This window comes from Hemiscyllium ocellatum, chromosome 35 (assembly GCF_020745735.1).
Source record: "Hemiscyllium ocellatum isolate sHemOce1 chromosome 35, sHemOce1.pat.X.cur, whole genome shotgun sequence".
Classification (NCBI taxonomy): Eukaryota; Metazoa; Chordata; class Chondrichthyes; order Orectolobiformes; family Hemiscylliidae; genus Hemiscyllium; species Hemiscyllium ocellatum.
The window spans coordinates 41,039,663-41,059,700 of record NC_083435.1 but is presented as its reverse complement, the minus strand read 5'-3'; the positions used below and the strand labels follow the sequence as shown (position 1 = coordinate 41,059,700).

At 41.5% G+C, this 20,038-nt stretch overlaps 1 protein-coding gene across 1 annotated transcript; it reads right to left on the bottom strand.

The window, feature by feature from the left end:
- Window positions 1–491: 491 nt before the first annotated feature.
- LOC132832795 (zinc finger protein 271-like) lies at window positions 492–18,865 on the bottom strand. Its single transcript, XM_060850951.1, has 3 exons — window positions 18,840–18,865; window positions 6,352–6,488; window positions 492–6,268 (listed from the first exon to the last, which is right to left on the bottom strand). Exon 3 carries the CDS (start codon window positions 6,157–6,159, stop codon window positions 5,560–5,562), a length of 600 nt encoding a protein of 199 aa, XP_060706934.1. The 5' UTR covers window positions 6,160–6,268; window positions 6,352–6,488; window positions 18,840–18,865; the 3' UTR covers window positions 492–5,559.
- Window positions 18,866–20,038: the final 1,173 nt, after the last annotated feature.

Genomic DNA, 20,038 nt, shown 5'->3' with positions numbered 1-20,038 from the left:
TCACAAAGGAGAGATCCTTCAGGTGTGAGTTTTGCAATGAAACTCTGATGTGACATCGATGACATTCCTGATCGATGGTTCCCCCCTTTTTTAACCTCTTAAATATCTGCATCCTTTGCATGTTGTGTGTTTAAATTGAAGTATAAGTTTACAGTGGAAGATTAGCAAGTGAACATGTGGTTTCCAAGTGGCTACATGGCAATACAGACACCAGGGAAAATTGCTCCTGAGAAATCAGAACATTCACAATGCTGTCACAACTCACTGGGGCAGTATACTGGAATTAAGTCTGCACTATTCCCAGTCGTCTTAACTGTGAAAATATTCAATTGAATACATGAAAGTTCCCAATTTATTTTACTGACAAAAGTTTTACATTATTACTGACGATTACAAGAAGTCACTCATCAAATTTTAGAATGAAACAGAAAATGTATTTATTTCAAACCAATTGTTTTTAACTGAAGGCAGAAATGAAACACGAATGACAACTTAGAACTCACTACAACTTAAATTCTACCCTTTTGAAAAATTTCCCATAAATGTACAAACAGGCTCACAAAGAGACAAGACACAAATATTAAGCTGGGGTTTGGGGAAGGGTAGTGTTGCTTAGATCAGTTGACTGGACAGCTGGTTAGCAATGCAGAAACGCCAACAGCCCAGGTTCAATTCATACACCAGCTGAGGTTTACCATGAAGGTCTCAAACTCACCACTTTCCTGAGGTGTGGTGCCCCTCAGATTAAATTACCACTAGTCATCTCTCTCTAATGAGAAAGCAGCCCTTTGGTCCTCTTGATCAATGTTGACTTTACTCTCTTATATTAAAGGTTGTGGAGAAGAAACAAAAGTCAGTGAAGCACAGTTCTGGCACCAGTGCAGATCCGAAGCAGCTGAGATTCTTTTCTTCAGTTTCCTTTTGACTTTTCAATGAAGACTAGGAGGTAGACACAATGATTCTCACCCTTTCATTCACTGGTTGAGGTTTTACCCTTTCAGAGTCTCTGAAAATGGTTTCCCCTTTTCCTTCCAAGAAGGGAATTTGCACAGAGAGGAAGTAGCTAGCTGCTTGGAATGTCCTTTTACTTCTACACTTACAGAACAGAGGCCAAGAAAGCTGTTTTATCCTTCACAGACTGAATGTTCCTGCTGAATTCTCCAAACACAAAGCTGTAGTCACTGGCCAGGAACTAATCAATAAATTGTGCAATGCTGAGTATTCCTGTTCACACACAATTAGAGTCACAGTCAAACAGCATGGAAACAGACCCTTCAGTCTAGCTAGTCTACACCAACCAAGTTATCAAACTAAACTAGTCCCATTTCCCTGTGTTTGGCCCATATGCCTCCAAACCTTTCCTATTCGTATTTATCCAAATGTCTTTTAAATGTTTTAACTGTACCTGCATCCACCACGTCCTCTGGTGTAAAAATAAAGTTGGCCCTTACATCCTTTTTAAACTTTCTTCTCTCACCTTAAAAATATGCCCCCTTAACAATACAAAGAACCTATTAAAAGTCTATCTTAAGACAAATTGTTCCTGGATATAAACCCACAGAGCAAGGTGTCTGACAGCCACTCCCACTGCCTGAGAAAGGCAGTATATACAACGTACGAGTCCTGCTAATTCATTCTTTCCATCCTTTAACATTTTCTTCTATAGTTCCTTGTTTTTCCCATTTAAGTCCACCATCCAAAAAAAATGCAGCCACCACAACATTGCACAGGGTTGGGGTGAGCATTAACCAAACTTCTCCATACACGTCTCCCTTGTCCAAGGTATACTCAGAACTGCCTGTTGAGAAAGAATGTTACAACTGTCCTGATCCCGGTTGGAACCATATTGGGCATATTTTTGGTGCAGGCAAGTGACCATGTGAAATATGGTGTAGTCCCTGGTGTCAGGTGGAATGGACATCTTAAGGATTGTCTTTAATCAGTACTCCTGATGGACCATTCTGCTTTCATTCACTCAGGAACTACTGTTGTTTAGATACTTCTAAATGTGTCAGGAATAAATCTTGAGGAATAACCCACTCTTGAGGAAAGCTCAGTGTTTGGCTTTTGTGAGGTTTTGAGCCTGTTTTCAGATCCCTTCATGTCCTCATCCCTCTTATCTCTGTAATCTCTTCTATCTCTCTGTTCTGCTCACACAGATCCAAAGTTTTAGTTTTGTTTTCAGCTGAAATTGAGGTTTGAAGGTGCTAGATACAACTGTCTCTGCTGCAGTTAAAATTTTTGAGTTGTTTCTTTGTTGCTATATGGTTTGTTTTGGTGTTCCTTTCTCCTGGATTGGAGATAGCACATGAAACAATGTTTTACTGAATTTGCCTTTGCCAAAAGTGTGTTTATGGGAGGCTACGTATATTGGAACAGTAGATTATTAGTAATTAAATAACATATTCTTTTGTTAAGTATTTCAATAGTTAATGTTCCGTAAATTTTTTTTGTTTCTATTTTAACTGGGCATTAAAATAAAGTGTGTTTTGCTTAAAGCCCAGTAGTTTGACCACTCGAATCACATCTGGACACATCATTTTACAGTTGTCTTTAAATAAAATAAGAAGTTAGAGCCTAGGCTAACTCCTTGATATATTTTTGGGAAGTGGGTGGGAGAGGGTTGGCCTGCTCCATAACAAGTCACTGTTGCCTTCCTCTCCTCAACCACCCTTTTGTCCATTCCCCACGTGGGATAGTAGAGATCTGTCTACAGTTGAGAGTAGAAGTATCTAGCTGTATCTAGCACCTTCAAAAGCCACTACAGACATTAATATAAATGAGCACACCAATTAAAAAATCTAAGAAGCAAAAGAAAACTAATACTATAAAGAATGAAGACTGGGAAATTTTGAATATATTCCAACTCTTACAAAATTATCTAATTCATGATTACAAAATGTATTGATCATGAAGACAACGGGATGATTCCATTATGTTTCCGTTGGTCTCTCAATTGCTTTTCAAAGTTTGATTTAATAAATTCCTTAAAAACATAGGTACCAACAACAAGTGTATTGGTTCTGCCTGAATGTTTGTGTTTTTTTCCAGCATAATCCATCTCAAATTGACTGCATTAGGAATTAATAATGGATTTTTTGTGAAGTGTAAATTTGATCTTTTGTGATGTTCAACATTGATTTATTAAACATCAGACAGAAAGCTTGTTCCAATCAAAGAAATGATGGGAATAATGAGGGTGGTGAGTTTCTGCCAATGGGCCTGTTTGAGGTGGCTCTTCACATTACAGGTTTTTAGGTGTTCGGGCACCAACAGTCAGTCATATTCACGACACCATGCTGTGGCCAGTAACTATTTCAGAAAACTGCAGGCCTACAGATGATAACTTATTTCAATTCTGTCACATAAACCAGGAAAGTAGTTAAAATAATCTAATAGAATCACAACGACACTACTATCACAATTAATTTGAGTTTCTGCTTTCATTCTGCTTATGATAGCTTTTAAGAGGTTCACTCTCTGTCACTTTGATCTTGAGATGGTTGGAGGAGAAGAGATAGAGAAAGCAGGAAAGACAAAAGAGAATTAAGGACAAAGGGGTCAAAAGCAGGTCAAAGTGGAGAATGGAGGAAGAAAGCAGAAGTAGGAGTGGAGAAGAAGAATAGAGGAAATTGCTCCCATTCCTCCCTGATCAGTACGTTCCTCCAAACTCAATCCCCCATTTATTCCTCACTCCTATGTTCTTCTCCAGTGCATGTGCTGATTCCACCAAAGCACAGCTTCACTACACTGGACGATGTGTCTTCCTCTTCTAATCTGCTGTCAAACATATCCATGGCTACACATCCCACACTGATGTCAATTTGAAAGCCTCTTAGTGTGAAGAATGCTATTTCCACACTAGAAATCTCTTGTCAAACATTTACCAGGGGAACTGAGACAGCAGCTGCAATAAGTGAGGTTTTATTCAGTTGGGACAATGACAATTTAAATCCTCATCCAATTTTCTGCTCAAAATCTCCTCCATTTCACCAATCAGTTTCAGAAGCTTCTGGAAATTAATGTTGCTCCAGAAATAATTGGAGCAATTTGAACTTCAAACAATGTTACATATAGTGTACAAAATGGTCACTGTCCTCAAACCTGTGTTTACATATGATGACACCAAATATCACATTCATACAGCAAGACATTGTGTGTAAAGGTATTTCTCCAAAAATACTTGATTAATTAAAAAAAAACTCATATGCACTGTTATTTGCAGGTTACTCCACATAAAAACCTATCAAGAAAAGCTATCACATGAATATAAAAACATGTTCTTATTCATTCTTTTCATTTTTATCTGCTCATATGCATATTGCACACATGATACTTTTAAGCATTCAAATCTCTTTGTAGTGTATATACACAAGTTTCCATAAATTGTTCATCTTGTGTCTGCTCTCAGGAGAATGTTTCCTAAGCTGAACCTCAACCTGAGCTACAAATCTTCTCAAAAATCACAGATCATTAGTTGCTGGACTGGACAACAATCCACTTTTTCATGACATACCTGCTACATTCTAAGACTGTCTCATATATATATATATATCAATGAAGGATTCAATTGGTTTGTCAGAGGATGAAATGGGGAGTTGTGAAGCTTCGGTGTGTGTAATTAGGAGGTTAGTTACACAGCTGCCGAGGAGGTGACCACGTTTGTACCTGTCTAATCTTTCCAGTGTAAAGGTTCCTCTATATAATCTAATTCAGAGTCAAGAAACTTTGTCACAGGGTCTTGGGGAATTATAATTGTCTGTCAACAATGTCTATCTGCTCCCTGGTACTTCATTTCCGAGTGATATCTCTACAAACAAAAAAACATCCTGTGGCGATCCTATAGAATAGATACTATGTCACCATGCAAATCTCTATACCAGGTAAGGATTTTCAGTGGTATTGGGTACAGAAGAAAAAACTGCTTTCACTCACATCAAACAATGAATGACAATAGCCTGAAATGAAAAAGATGCTTTGAATTGGCTTGTGGTCAGACACCACCATTTCTTGCACTCTCAAAAACAGGTGGTGGAAGGAATCTTCACAAACAAATTTCTAAATCTGTACCAGAGTTGTTCAGTTTGTGTAAACCCTCTGGATACAAACACAGCAGGTTGTCCTCACTGCCTGGGGGTTACTCCAAGTCCTGTTTCACTGACATCACACTGCAGGGTGACTCCATTGTTACATCATCATCCCTCAGCACTGGTGATGTCATCACTAGTTGTTTGATGGGAGTGAAAGTTGCTTCTTGTTCTGTGACCCAGTCCCACTGAACACCCTGCACAGTGAGACTGGGTACAGGGAAACACTCTGATCCCAGATTGGTAGGAATTTGTTTGGGTTCACTCATGTTCGATGAATTCCAACAACTGTGTGAGAGTTTTATTGCAGAAGTAAGAGCGACAGACTTCCTTCCATGTTAGTACATTGATGGACAAGGACATATCCTAACTCTGGGAAAGCCTAGTCATAAAAGTTGCACCTGAAAAGTTTCACCGTATGAATTCTGTGTTTTCACAAAGTCATAGCAAAATGTTCACAAACATCAAAGGGTTACTTCCCCATGTGGATTCTTTTATGGAGGAGGAGACTCCATGACCTTGAGAATGATTTGTCACAAACCTCACAAGTAAATGGTTTCTCCCCTGTGTGAATGCGTTGGTGTGCATAGAGGTTCCCTGATCGCGAAAATGATTTATCACACACCTCACACTTGAATGGTTTCTCACCAGTGTGAATGCGTTGGTGTGTATGGAAGGTAGATGACTGAGAGAACGATTTGTCACACACATCACACGTGAATGGTCTCTCCCCCGTGTGAATTCGTTGGTGTTTTCGAAGTTCTGCCAATGTTGAAAACGCTTTATCACACACGTCACATCTGAATGGTTTCTCTCCAGTATGAATGCGTTGGTGTACAAGGAGGCTGGATGACTGTGAGAAAGATTTGTCACAAACCTCACATCTGAATGGTTTGTCTCCTGTGTGAATGGGCCGGTGTTTCACCAGGCCTGACAGCTGTGTGAAGCCCTTGTTACAAACCTCACATTTGAATGGCTTCTCCCCAGTGTGAATGCGTCGGTGATTTGTGAGTGTCAATGACCTTGCAAAAGTTCGATCACAAACGTCACACTTGAATGGTTTCTCCTTCATTTAGCTGGCCTTGCATTAATAGTAGTATGGCAGGTACACCTGCTCTGTACCAAATCCTCACAAGATTGGGTAACCTCCTCATAGACCTCTCATTTGAACAGCCTCACACCTGCAGGAATGAGAGAATGGTTAATGATATGTCAAAGCTCCCCTTATCCAAACGATTTCCAGATGATGGTTTGAATGCCCAACCTTCTCGCTGTTGAGCAATGGTGTGAAGGAACTGAATGCCTTCCCACAGTTGTGCAGATGTTCCCTGGGTGATGCTCAAGATCAATCTGCAGTGTCTATCCTGTCTGTATTCTCTGGTGTAGTATGGTGCAATTCTTCTGTAAAATAGGAAATAGAAACATGATTTCCTCCAACTTTGTCTCCTCCTTTGCTGAAGATCTGACTCCTCAGTTCTTTATCATACTTATAGAGAATGTTGAGGTCACTAGCTAGGTCAGCATTTGTGCCCATCCCTAACTGCCCTTGGTGATGATCTGCTTTCTTGAAACATGACAGTTAATTGCATTATAATTACTCTGCTGGTCAGAAAAGAATTCCAGGACTTTGCCTCAATGATAGCGAAAGAATGTCGATATAGTTCCAAGTCAGAATGGTATGTTGCTTCTCAGGGAACTTATACAATGTGATATTCCCATTCATCTGTTGCCTTTCTTTGAGTCAAGGAGATTTACTGCACAGAAAGATGCCCCTTGGCCTTTGTGCCCATGTTACATGTTACTTGTCAAGCACCTATCTGCTCAAATCATATTTACCAGCACATGGCTTATATCCTCCAATGCTGTGATGTTTCAAGTGATCATCTAAGTACTTCATAAATGTTGTGAAGGCTTCCAACATTCTTTCACGCAGTGAATTCTAGATATCTCCCAACCTCTGGTGAAACTTTTAGTAACTCAAATCCCTTATAAAGCCTCGTCCCCTTCCCTCAAATCTATGATCCTGGTTACTGAGCTATAAAGGAAAAAGTTTCTTCCAACGTAGCGTATGCCCCCCCCCCCAATTAACCTGTACACCCCGATTAGGTCACACCCACCCCCTCAGCCTTCTCTGTTGTGAGGAATACAATGTCATTCTATCGAGTCTCTATTCATAGCTGAAAAACTCCAGCCCAGGCAACATCCTAGTGAATCTCCTCTGCACCCTCTCTAATGTAAACACATCCTTCCAATATCGTGGCAATAAGAACTGGACACAGCACTCCAACCTAACCAACCTTGTATAGCTCACGGCTTCTTTAGTCAATATGTTAACTTATAAAGGCAAGTATTCCATTTGCCTGCTTAACCACATTATCCACCTGTCCTGCTGCCTTCAAGGATCCATGGACATCCACACCAATGTCCCTCAGATCCTCTGTATTTCCTGGACACCGACCACTTATCATGTTCTCCCTTGCCTTGTTAGTCCATCGAAAACTCATCACCTTACACTTTTCAGGATTAAATTCTGTTTACCTCCTGTACATCTGACCAATCCAACTATATGGATCCCACATGTTCCTACCTCCTTAGCCAATTTCCCATTTGAGATCTTGTCAAAAGCCAATATCAAGCCTTGAAAAAGGCAATCAAATTTGTTAGACATGATCTCCCCTGAAAAAGTCACACTTATGACACTAGATTATTCCTTGCCTCTTCAGATAGAGATTAATTCAGTCCCCCAGAATGTTTTCCAATTGTTTCCCTACCACTGATATTAGACACAGTGGCCTGTTATTCCTCGATTTATCTCTCCTATTCTTACTGAATAAGAGTACTTATCACACCATAAGGCACAGGAACAGAAGTGGGCCATTTAGCCCATCAGATCTGCTCTGCCATTCAGTGAGATCATGCTGGTCTGATAATCCTCAGCTCCATTTTCCTGCCTTTTCCCTATAACACTTAATTCCCTGGCTGATTAAAAAAATTCTCCTACTGATCTCCATCTGAATCTCTTTCAAGATCCAACCTTGACATGCTCCTGTAGGAAAGAATTCTACAAGTTCACTACCCTAACAAGAAATTCCTCCTCATCTGTCATAAATGTGTGTTCTTTTATTTTGAAATTATTCCCTTTGGTCATAGACACCCCACAATGGGAAACAACTTTTCCTCATTTAACCTGTTGAATGTCCCAAGAATCTTACGCATTTCAACAAGGATGCTTCTATTCTTCCAGATTCCAATGAGTACAGGCCCAACCTACTAAACCCCTTCTCATAAGACACTCCCTCCATACCTGATTTCTGTCCAGTGAATGTTCTTTGAACTGCCTCCAATGTCAGTACATCTTTACTTAGATAAGAGACCTAAAACTGTTCACAGTCTTCCTGCTGTTGTCTCATTAGTGCCTTTTCAGCAAAATCTCCTACTCTTATATTCCAATGCCTTTGCAATGAAGGCCAAGATATATTTTGCCTTCCCTATTACCTGAACTTGGATGCAAACTTTTTGTCATTCTTGGACAAGAAATCACAAATCCCTCTGTTCTGCAGTCTTTCTCCACTTAAATAATGTTCAGCTCCTCTATTCCTGTCAAAGTGCTTAACTTCACATTTTCCCATATTGTATTTGATCTAAGAAGTTTCTGCACACTCTCTTAAACTGTCTATATCCACTTGGTGCCTTTTTGTGTTATCCTCACTACTTGCCTTCCCACCTATTTTGGCGCCATCCACAACTTTGGCTATAGTGCATTAAATTTCTTTATCCAAGTGATGTTATAATATACATAGGTTATAACTGTAGCCCAGCACTGATTTTTGTGGCATGCCATAGTGAAAGGTAGCTGTCCTGAAAATTCTCCCCTTCTCACAACTCTGGTTTCTATTAGTTAGCCAATCATCTATCCACGCTAATATACTGTCATGGGCTCTTATCTTATTCAATAGCCTGACGTGGTACCATCTCAAATGCCTTTTGAAAATCCGAATATATTGCATGCACTGCTTCCCCCTTATTTATCTTGCTTATCACCTCCTTAAAGAACTCTAGTAAATTTGTCAGGCATTCTTTCCCCTCTCATGAAGTTGTGATAACTCTGTTTGATTATACTACGTATGGCTAAATGAATAGGGTGTAGGTTTGCTCGATGAGCTATAGGTTTGATATCCAGCCATTTCATTACCTGGCTAGGTAACATCATCAGTGGCGACCTCCAAGTGAAGCGAAGCTGTTGTCTCCTGCTTTCTATTTATATGTTTGTCCTGGATGGGGTTCCTGGGGTTTGTGGTGATGTCATTTCCTGTTTGTTTTCTGAGGGGTTGATAGATGATACCTAGATCTGTTTGTTTATGGCGTTGTGGTTGGAATGTCAGCCTATAAGAATTCTCTGGCATGTCTTTGCTTAGCCTGTCCCAGGATACATGTGTTGTCCCAGTCGAATTGGTAGTTTTTTTTTCATCCTTGTGTAGGGCTACGAGGGAGAGAGGGTCGTGTCTTTTTGTGGCTAGCTGGTGTTCATGTATCCTGGTGGCTAACTTTCTTCCTATTTGTCCTAAGTAGTGTTTGTGGCAGTCCTTGCATGGAATTTTGTAGATGACGTTGGTTTTGTCTGTGGGTTGTACTGGGTCTTTTAAGTTTGTTAGTTTTTGTTTGAGAGTGTTGGTGGATTTGTGTGCTACACATCTATCCTGGGACAGGCTAAGCAAAGACATGCCAGAGAATTCCTAGAGGCCTGGCACTCTAACCACAACACCATAAACAAACACATAGATCTAGATACCATCTATCAACCCCTCAGAAAATGAGCAGGAAATGACATCACGATGAACCCCAGGAACCTCATCCAGGACAAACATATAAATAGAAAGCAGGAGACAACAGCTTCGCTTCACTTGGAGGTCACCACTGATGATGTTACCTAGCTAGGTAATGAAACATCTGGATATCAAACCTACAGCTCAGCGAGCAAACCTACACCCTAAACCTCAACCTGAGCTAGAAACCTTCATAAACCTTGTCTAAATGAATGCTATTACATTCTTTTTATTAGACTGTGACATTTTCCCAATAACAGACATTAAATTAACTGGCCTATAGATAACTGCTTTATGTCTCCATTCCTTTTTAAATAAAGGTATTACATGAGAAGTTTTCCAATTCTCTGGGACTTCACCACAAACTAAGGATTTTTAGAAAATTATTTGAGTACTTCCACCATCTCTGTAGTGACTTCCTTTAATATCCTAGGATGCATCCCATCAGGTCTATGGGACTTCGCAATCTTTGGCCCTACTAGTTTCCTTAGCACTTCTTCTCCAGTGACAGTTATTATATTTATTTCCTCTCCTCCTCTTGCCCCTTGATTAACCAGTAATTTTGAAAAGCTATTAATACCTTCTACTGTGAAGACTGATGCAAAGTATTTATTCAACTCCCTTGCCATTTTCTGGTTCCCCATTATACCTTCCCAGCCTTGTTCTCTAAGGTGTTTATATTCACTTTGGCTTCCGTTTTATATACTTAAAGAAACTCTTGCCGTCTGTTTTTATATTACTCGCAAGTTTACCCTCAAAGTTTACTTTCTCCATTTTTTTTGGTCATCTTTTGTTGGCTTTTAAGACCTTTGGCTTACTAGTATCTTTGTCACATTGAAAGAAATTAAAACATAATTTGTTGCTATCCTCAACTACCCTGGTTAATCATGTTTGGCTCATCCACTTCAGAGAACACTTCTTCCTCACTGGGCCATAAGGAAGAGCCATGAACTATTTTCTTCAACATCTGCTATTGTTCCTCTAATATCTTTGCTGCTAAACTCTTTTCCCAGTCTGCTCCAGCCAGCTTTGCCCTCTTTCCTTGACAATTAGCCTTATTTAAGCTTAGCACAGTTGTTGCTGAATGAATATTCTCCCATTCAAACTGAATGTGAAATTCTATCAATTTACAGTCACTGTTTCCAAGGAGATTATTTATCCTGGTATCATTCATTAAGCCTGACTCATTACATATCACCAGCTCAAAACAGCCTGATACATGGTTGAATATACTACATATTGTTCTGGAAAACAGTCCTGATTACACTCTATGCGTTCTTCTGAAGCAAATCTGATTATCCCAATCTACAAGAAGATTAAAGTCAACCATGTTTAATGTACTGCATGTGTTACATGCCTTCATTCCCTTATAATATATTCTCTTATACTGTATAGCTATTATTAAGGGTCCTAGGGACTACTCCTACCAATGTCTTACATCCACTCATGTGGATTCTGCATCTTTTGATCCAAGATTATTTCTTGCTATTGTACTTATTCTTTTGACACTGACAATGCTACCCTATCACTTTTTCCTTCCTGTCTGTACCTTGGAAAAGTCACCTAAAGCGGAATATTTAGTACCCAGCTATGACCTCCTTGTAACACCCTCCAGTACTCCAGTGTCTCTCCTGTGATCAGAGAGAATTTGAGAATTAATGGCAGAGCCCCTGCAATTTCCCCTTCTGACTCCCACTGCAGTTTGGGATACACTATATCTAGCCCTGGGGTTAATCCATTTTTAAGACTGCTAAAATTGCTAATACCTCCTCACTATCAATGTGAATCAACATACAGACTATATCACAGTATCCCCACCCTGACATCTACATTGTTCTTCTCTAAATGGAATATAGACACAATGCATTCATTTAAATCTCAAAAATGGGGACTTAGCAAGATGACAGCGATTCTGTAAAACTGCCGTGGACATCTCTGCCTAACAGCCAAGGAATACTGGTGTTTTTTGCCATCCTGGCCAACTTATGTGGTGGAATTATTAGTTTGAAACCTTACAGAACACATATTTGTTAATATTTGGGAATGGGAAGGATGCCAAAGGGAAAAGGAACAAGCAAACAGCAGCAGGGAGGACACTCACCTGCAGCACCTACAACACCAAAGACTGCAGCAGCAGCAGCCTCTCCTGACCCCCCTGGGGACCTGACAGACTCACATGAATTGGCTGCGGCAATGCAGAGACTTACTTTGAAAGTTGAGGCTGAGATTGAGGAGATCCCATGGGGAGGTTCATGCCCAGGTCGAACCTATCGCATCCCATGCTGCAGAGGCATGAGCAGGGGATCCAGGGCCTCGGGGAGAGGCTGGAGGAGGTGGAGGGTCGAACAAAGGCCTTGGAAGTTGCAATGGAGTCCTCATCCAGTCGGATCCAGGTGCTAGAGCGAGAGGTGCGGGCCTTGAGAGACCATATCGACGACCTCGAAAATCAAGGTCGGAGGATAAATCTCCGAATTGTTGGGCTCCCTGAAGGTGAGCAGTCAGTCAATTTCATTGAAAACTGGCTGCCGAAGTTTTTAGGCCTTCACATGGAGTCCAGCAGGCTACAGATTGAAAGGGCTTATCGGGTTACAATGCACAGGTCAGGCCCTGTGCAGCACTCCCGCTCGGTCCTAGCGCACTTCCATTCATATAAGGACAAGCAAAAAGTCATAGAAGCTTCCAGATCCCTGGGGAAAGATCCGCAGGCACTGCTGTACAAGGGGTCAAAAATCATGTTTTTCCAGGATTTCTTTGCAGCTGTAATTCGAAAGAGGAAGTCCTTCAATGAAGTTAAAAAAAGGCTGAGGAACCTGGGTATTCCGTACTCCATGAGTTACCCCACAGTGCTCCATTTCAGCCACAAGGACTCAGTTTATAAATTTGACTCAGCGGATAAAGCTAAAATCTTTGTAGAAGCTTTAAAATAGACGGTTTGGCCTGAAGAATATGGTTAATGATTGTCCTCTTTTCTATCTTTCCCCATGTTTTCCCTTCCTTTTTTAAAAAAATTCCTTTCTTTCTCCCTAATAATTTCCTTTTTGGAAAGGGGGGAAAAGACCTTGGAATAAGTTGTTCCTTTTTTTTAATAACTGGATTTTCTGATGAGAAATTTTGTGGCTGTTCTTTGTTGTTTCCCCCCCCCCTTTTTTTTGTTTCTCTTTTAGTCACAAGTAGGGGTGACATGAAGCCAGGGATGGGTGGACTGCTCATCCTGACTTGGTCTTTTTTCTGTTGATTTAAGGATCATCTCCTTTTTTTTCTGGCCTAAGGCTGGGGCACAGTCCAGGTTTGAAGGAGCTGTAAAGGAGGGGATGGGTAGGGTGAGTGCCCACTATGGGCAGGGGGAAGTGTCTTCCATTCAAGGTTTTATAGTTGGGGTTTTTTGTAGTTTTTTGGTAGTAATAGTTATTTATAGCTATGATAGAGTAGTTTTTGTATATATACTTCTTCGACTCTATGAGTCTTTATTTACTTATGCTCGGTGCTTTCTAAGCAGGGTTCTCCCTCCCAGGGGTTCAAGGGTCTCTGAAAGGGGATATGACTAAGTGTCTAATTAAATGGTGCACCTGGAACATTAAGGAAAGTCATTTGCCTGTTAAAAGGAAAAATAGTGCTTTCTAGCCTTAAGAGGGAAAGGGTTGATATTGTTTTGTTTCAGGAAACCCATCTTGATGACGGGGAACACCTGAAATTACAGTGGAGGTGGGGGGGGGTTATGACCGGGTATTCTTTTCATCCTTTACTACTAAAAGTAGAGGAGTGGCTATACTTATCCAGAAAAATCTTCCATTCACATTATTAGAGCAGGTGAAAGATGAGCAGGGACGGTTTGTGAAACTTAAAGCCCTGATACATGGGGAGGAATATGGCATTTTAAATGTCTACTGTCCTCCGGCGCATCCCCTCAAATTTTTGATTAGTGCTTTCTCTAAGTTGAGTGCTTTTGGAACACCGGGGGGGGGGGGGGGATTTTAATTGTCTTTTCGATCCGACAGTGGACAGGATGCCTTGTGGGCCCCCAACTATTTCTTCACAGGCCAAGCAGGTGGTTGACTTATGCGAGGAGTTGGGGCTGGTGGATATTTGGAGATGTCTTCACCCTACCGGCAGGGACTTCACCTTTTTTCCAAACCCACATAAAGGTCACATGAGGATTGACCTCTTTCTAGCTCCCTTGGCCCTTCTGGATTCGATTATGGGTTGTAAAATTGGGAATATAGCTATCTTTGATCATGCAGCAGTGTATTTGGAGGTTAAGGCCAAGAGTGAGGGACTAGGTTTACGGCACTGTCGTTTGGACCCTTTTCTCCTTAAGGATTCCAAATTTGTCGAATATTTTTTGAAGGAGTTTAAGGAATTGTTGACATAGTACTCCATCTATGCTACGGGAGACTGCTAAGGCCTTTGCTAGGGGACTAGTTATTTCCTATTTGGCAAGCCAGAAACGACAGAAGAAGGAACAGCAGCGTCTACTTGAGACGCGGTTGAAAGCCACTGAGGTGGCACATTGTGCGCGGCCTTCGGTGATTAATCTACAGTGGATCACGGCCATCCGGGCTGCCTTGAATTCAATATTGACACAAACCGCAAAGCAAAAACTTGCTTTTGCTAGACAAAGTCTGTTTGAATATGGGGATAGGCCAGGGAAGTACTTAGCGTACCTGACTAGGAAAAAGCGTGTTCCCCAATCCATTACTGCAATCAGAGACAGCACCGGGGTCCTTACATACAATGCTAAAATGATTAATGAGGCTTTTCAGAGCTTTTACTCTGAATTGTATCGGTCTGAAGGTTGCGAGGACAGAAGGGCTAAAATGGAGATCTTTTTTAAGAAACTGGACCTCCCAGGGGTAACCTTGGAACAGGCCTCTCTCCTTAATGCCCCCTTGACAGTTCAGGAAATACAGAAGGCAGCTAGGCAACTTCAGAGTGGGAAAGCGCCTGGCCCTGATGGTCTTCAGGGTGAGTTTTATAAGGAGTTTATAGGGATTCTGTCAGGGCCAATGTTGGAGATGTACAATCACTCCTATATGTATGAACGCCTACCACCATCTTTGAGAGAAGCTAATATTTCCCTAATTCTTAAGAAGGGGAAGGTTCCAGAGGATTGCGCCTCATACAGGCCCATTTCTCTATTAAATTCAGGCTTCAAGATTCTGTCCAAGATCCTGGCGCTGAGATTAGAAAGGGTGTTGCCCCATATTACTAAAGAGGACCAGACAGGTTTTATAAGGGGCCGTACGTCCTCTAATAATATTAGAAAGTTGCTGAATATGGTCCAAGCTTGTCAGCAACAATCGATTCAAGGGTTGGTGATTTCCTTAGATGCAGAGAAAGCATTTGACAGGGTGGAATGGCCATATCTTTTTTTATGTCTTAGAACAGTTTGGGTTGGGTGGAGTCTTTGCTAGGTGGGTGGAGGTTTTATATTGCCACTCTCTGCCCGCGGTCATCACCAACGGGTGAGGTCTGGGAATTTTATGATTGGTAAGGGTAGTCAGCAAGGCTACCCCCTCTCACCATTTTTGCTTACGTTGGTGATAGAGCCGCTGGCAGAGGCCATTCGTCAGAACATTCACATAACCACTCCGGAAGTGGGATCGAGAGCACACAAGATTACACTGTATGCAGATGATGTCCTTCTGTTTTTATCGAATCCGATGACCTCCGTACCCATTTGATACAATGTATAATTCATTTGGGGCTATTTCAGGATATAAGATTAATTTTGCAAAATCGGAGGCTATGCCTTTGGGGAACCTTAAGGATGTGCCACAAGTTGAAGATGGCCCTAAGTTCCCTTTTAAGTGGTCACAGGCAGGGTTCCAATACCTAGGCATTTTTTATTACCCCCAGGTTTGATCTGTTATTTCGGACTAACTTTGCTCACTTGCTCGACAATATTAGGCGAGATCTCCAGAGATGGGAGGCTCTTCCAAAATCATGGCTGGGCTGAATATCTCTCATTAAGATGAATGTTCTTCATCGTTTGCTTTATCCCACACGTATGCTCCCTATAATGTTTCCCGGGTCAAAGCTGCAGAAGCTTATGAGGTGGTTTGGTTCCTTTGTCTGGCATCATGGGTGACTCCTCATCAAACTTACTAAATTGCAGTTGCCTCATGGAGGGGGGAGGAGTTATTTCCCAGACACCAGAAGGTATCAGTTGAGTTCCCTGCTGTCCTTTGTCTGTGATTGGGTAGGTGACGATCCAAACTCAATATGGCTGGATATCGAGGCCTCCCAAGCAAAGTATCCTCTTTTAACCTGTTGTTCATGGATAAGATGAGGACAGTTATGGACCATTGCCGGAACCCCATTGTCATTAGTTCAGTCAAGGCATGGAGGGCGATGCGTCAGAGTGAGGGTTGTTTATCCAAGACTTCACCACTTACACCTATACTTGACATTCCAGGGTTCCGACCAGGGATGATGGACTCAGGGTTCAAACTATGGGCAGCAAGAGGAGTTTCTAATTTGGGAGACTTGTTTGACGGGGAGGTTATGATGTCTTTTGAGCAACTGAGCCGCAAACACGGGTTGCCCAGCAGAGATCTTTTCCATTTTTTTCAGGTTAAGGATTTCATCTAGAAGAAGACTACGCTTCTCACTAAGCCCTATAAGTCCGATACAAAGAGGTTGTTGCTACGTTCCACAAGCACCCTTTCGGTTAGTGCCCTCTAACGTCCGCTGGGTGGTAAAGCCTGGCAGGATATTAACCGGTTATGTGAGGTCTGGGAGCAAGAACTGGGAGTGGAGATCTCTTCTGAAACATGGGAGAACATATGGGAGAATACTCGAAAGATCTCAGTCTGTAACAGGACATGCGCTACGCAGTTAAAGGTTCTGCACAGGGCTCATCTGGCACCAGACTGTCTGGCGAAGTTTTAAAAAGGGGCATCTTCAGTGTGCCCCAAATGTAAAATAAATGTAGGTACTCTTACCCATTGCTTCTGGACATGTCATAGGCTGCGTGTTTATTGGAGCGCTGTGGTGGGAGAGATAGGGAAGGTATTGAGGACTGACGTCAAAGTAGACCTGATATCTCTCTTTTTAGGTTTACCGAATTTACCATCTTTAGACGGGCATGGGAAGAAACTATTTAATATTCTTGCATTCTGTTCACGGAAGTATATTCTGATGAACTGGGTGTTTGAGAACCCGCCGGGCTTGCTGGGATGGCAAAAATTAATTATGGAGCACATTCCCTTGGACTTTTTTTTTACAAACATAGTGCACCACACAACAGACAATTTTTATAAGACATGGCAGCCCTACTTGAGTTATTTGGATATAGATTTGTCAGTTATCTTAATTAGGGCGTTTGTTTAACCAGGATGATTAAATTTGTCAAGCCCTGGGCCTTGGAGGGGGTCTCCCGAGTTAATATGGGTATATATACACAATGCTCCCGTTCCTTTGTTTGGGAGCTTTGTGTTGATCATAGCTGTTCTGTATTTTGTGGTTTTTTTATGCATTTCTTTCTTTTTTGTTTGGTGTTGCTTTGCACAGTACTAGGATTTGATTAGTAGGTAGTGGTTAGTAGTTGTAATGTAATTTGTGCTTTTTTTCTTTTTATTATACTGTTATTTGTTATTAATTTTTAAAAGTATTTCATATGTTTGTAAAGTTAAAAAAAAAATTTGCTAATAAATGAAAAAAACCTCAAAAACATCATCTGGCTCCAGATTGCATTTCCCATCTCTAATGGGCCTGCTGTTTCTTGGTTATCTTCATGCCCCGAATGCAATTATAAATGTATAACTGATAGAAGTTGTGTGTTTGGAAGGAACCTTGATGAGATGCTCCAGTGCATCTTGTAGTTGGTATACAGAGCTGCTACTGTTGGTGTGAAATTAATTAATGTTGAAGATTCCTGATGAAGGGCTTATGCCCGAACCGCTGAATTTCCTGCACCTTGGATGCTGCCTGACCTGCTGCGTTTTTCCAGCAACACATTTTCAGCACAGATATTGGATGGGTGCTAATCAAGTGGTCTGTTTGGTCTGGGTGGTCCTGGGTGAAGAAGGGCTTATGCCCGAACAGTCAATTCTCCTGTTCCTTGGATGCTGCCTGACCTGCCGCGCATTTCCAGCAACACATTTTCAGCCCTGGGTGGCCTTAGCTTGCTGAATGTCATGCAGTAGTAAAAAGTGAGGTCTGCAGGTGCTGGAGATCAGAGCTGAAAATGTGTTGGTGGTTAAAGCACAGCAGGTCAGGCAGCATCCAAGGAACAGGAAATTCGACGTTTCGGGCCAGAGCCCTTCATCAGGAATGCTCTGGCCCGAAACATCGAATTTCCTGTTCCTTGGATGCTGCCTGACCTGCTGTACTTTAACCAGCAACACATTTTCAGCTCTGAATGTCATGCAGGTAAGGGGATAGTAACTGTTAAATAGTGAAGGTTCAAAAAGCTGTCAGCTCACAGATAGCGTGAAACTATCATGAACAGATACAGACAATAATCCAGAAGACTACTTCAAATCCTCCAGTAAAATTTGGATAGGTTGTGAGAGACATCTGGTCTGGCCATTCTCCCCTCTTGTTTTTCAATTAATTAATTCCCAGCCCAAAGGATAATAACCAGTTCCCAACACCCACACACAGAACTCAACAAAAGGATATTACTAAAAATTCTCAGACACACTCCACCTTCCACATAATGATACTTCACCTTTTCATATTCAGGAATAAGCCAACAACAAAACTCAGCCTGGAAATCAGAGGGAAATGCTTCCAATAAAAACAATTTCCAACACAACTCCAAACAGTTCAGCACAAAGCATCAAATAAACAGCATCAGTTGGATCTTCTCACACAGCATGAAGGACATTTCCATCACTGACTGCACACAGTATAGTCAGACTGCCTGAAGATTGATATGGATATTATGGGATACAATTTGTATAAAAGCGGCTCCTTCACTCACCATCTCCTCACTTGGTTTTCAGTCCCTATAGGAAGTGAACCAGCTCTGGAAGAGGAAGGAGGAGACAATGGGCAGAGTGGGTGGGCTCTCTGATTGACGTCTCTCACAGTCAATCCAAATATTTCTGGAGCAACAGGAGTTTCCTGAAACTTGGACAGATCATGCGGGAATATACACTTGTTATCTTTCCATCTGAATAAAACCTCACATTGCAGGTGCTTAGTTTCCCAACTAAATGTTTGACAGATTTCTACAGTAGCAAAGGCATTTTTCATCGTCAGAGGCTAAAAACTAAAAACACCAATGTGGGATCGTATCCTTGAATGTGTACAGCATTCAAAAGTTAAAAAAAAACACACAACACCAAGTTATAATACAACGGTTTATTTAGAAGGACTAGCTTTCGGAGCGCTGCTCCTTCATCAGGTGTTTGTGGAGCAGGACCATAAGACCAAATTTATGGTTAAAGATCTCAGTGTCAGTGTCATGCAACCGAAACGATTTATTGAAGAAACCTAGATCGCTGTTAAGTCTTTCATCGTTTAGAAAGACTTATAGGCTTCGATTCACTAATACGTAAATTCCAGAATCTCTTTCCAGTCATACTCAAGGTAATTTAAGGTTTTATAAAACAAAGGTGACATCTCAGCTCAGAAAATGCATTTTTAAAAAAAGTGTGGTTAGAGTCTGTATCCCAATCTTGAGCCAGACTGATTCTATTTCCAAAATAGGAATTTATAAAATATTAGTGTGGGCTGCGCAGTGGCTCTGTGGTTTGCAGTGCTGCCTCGGAGCCGGGTTCGATTCCATCCTCGGGCAACTATCTGTGTGGAGTTTGTACATTCTCCCTGCGTCTGCGTGGGTTTCTTCCGGGTGCTCCGGTTTCCTCCCACAATCCAAAGATGTGCAGGCCTGGTGAATTGGCCATGCGAAATTGCCAAGAGTGTTAGGTGCATTAGTCCGGGGTAAATATAGGGTAGGGGAATGGGTCTGGGTCTGGGTGGGTTACTCTTTGGAGGGTCAGTGTGGATTTGTTGGGCCAGATGGCCTGTTTCCACACTGTAGGGAATCTAATTTAATCTACATGGATTGACTGCCTGCAGATTGTGCACTTTTATGAACAAGGTAGAATGTGTCTGCAATTATAATTTGCAAAGCAGATTCACCCCATAGACTTAAGTGCAAGGGCATGCGAGTGT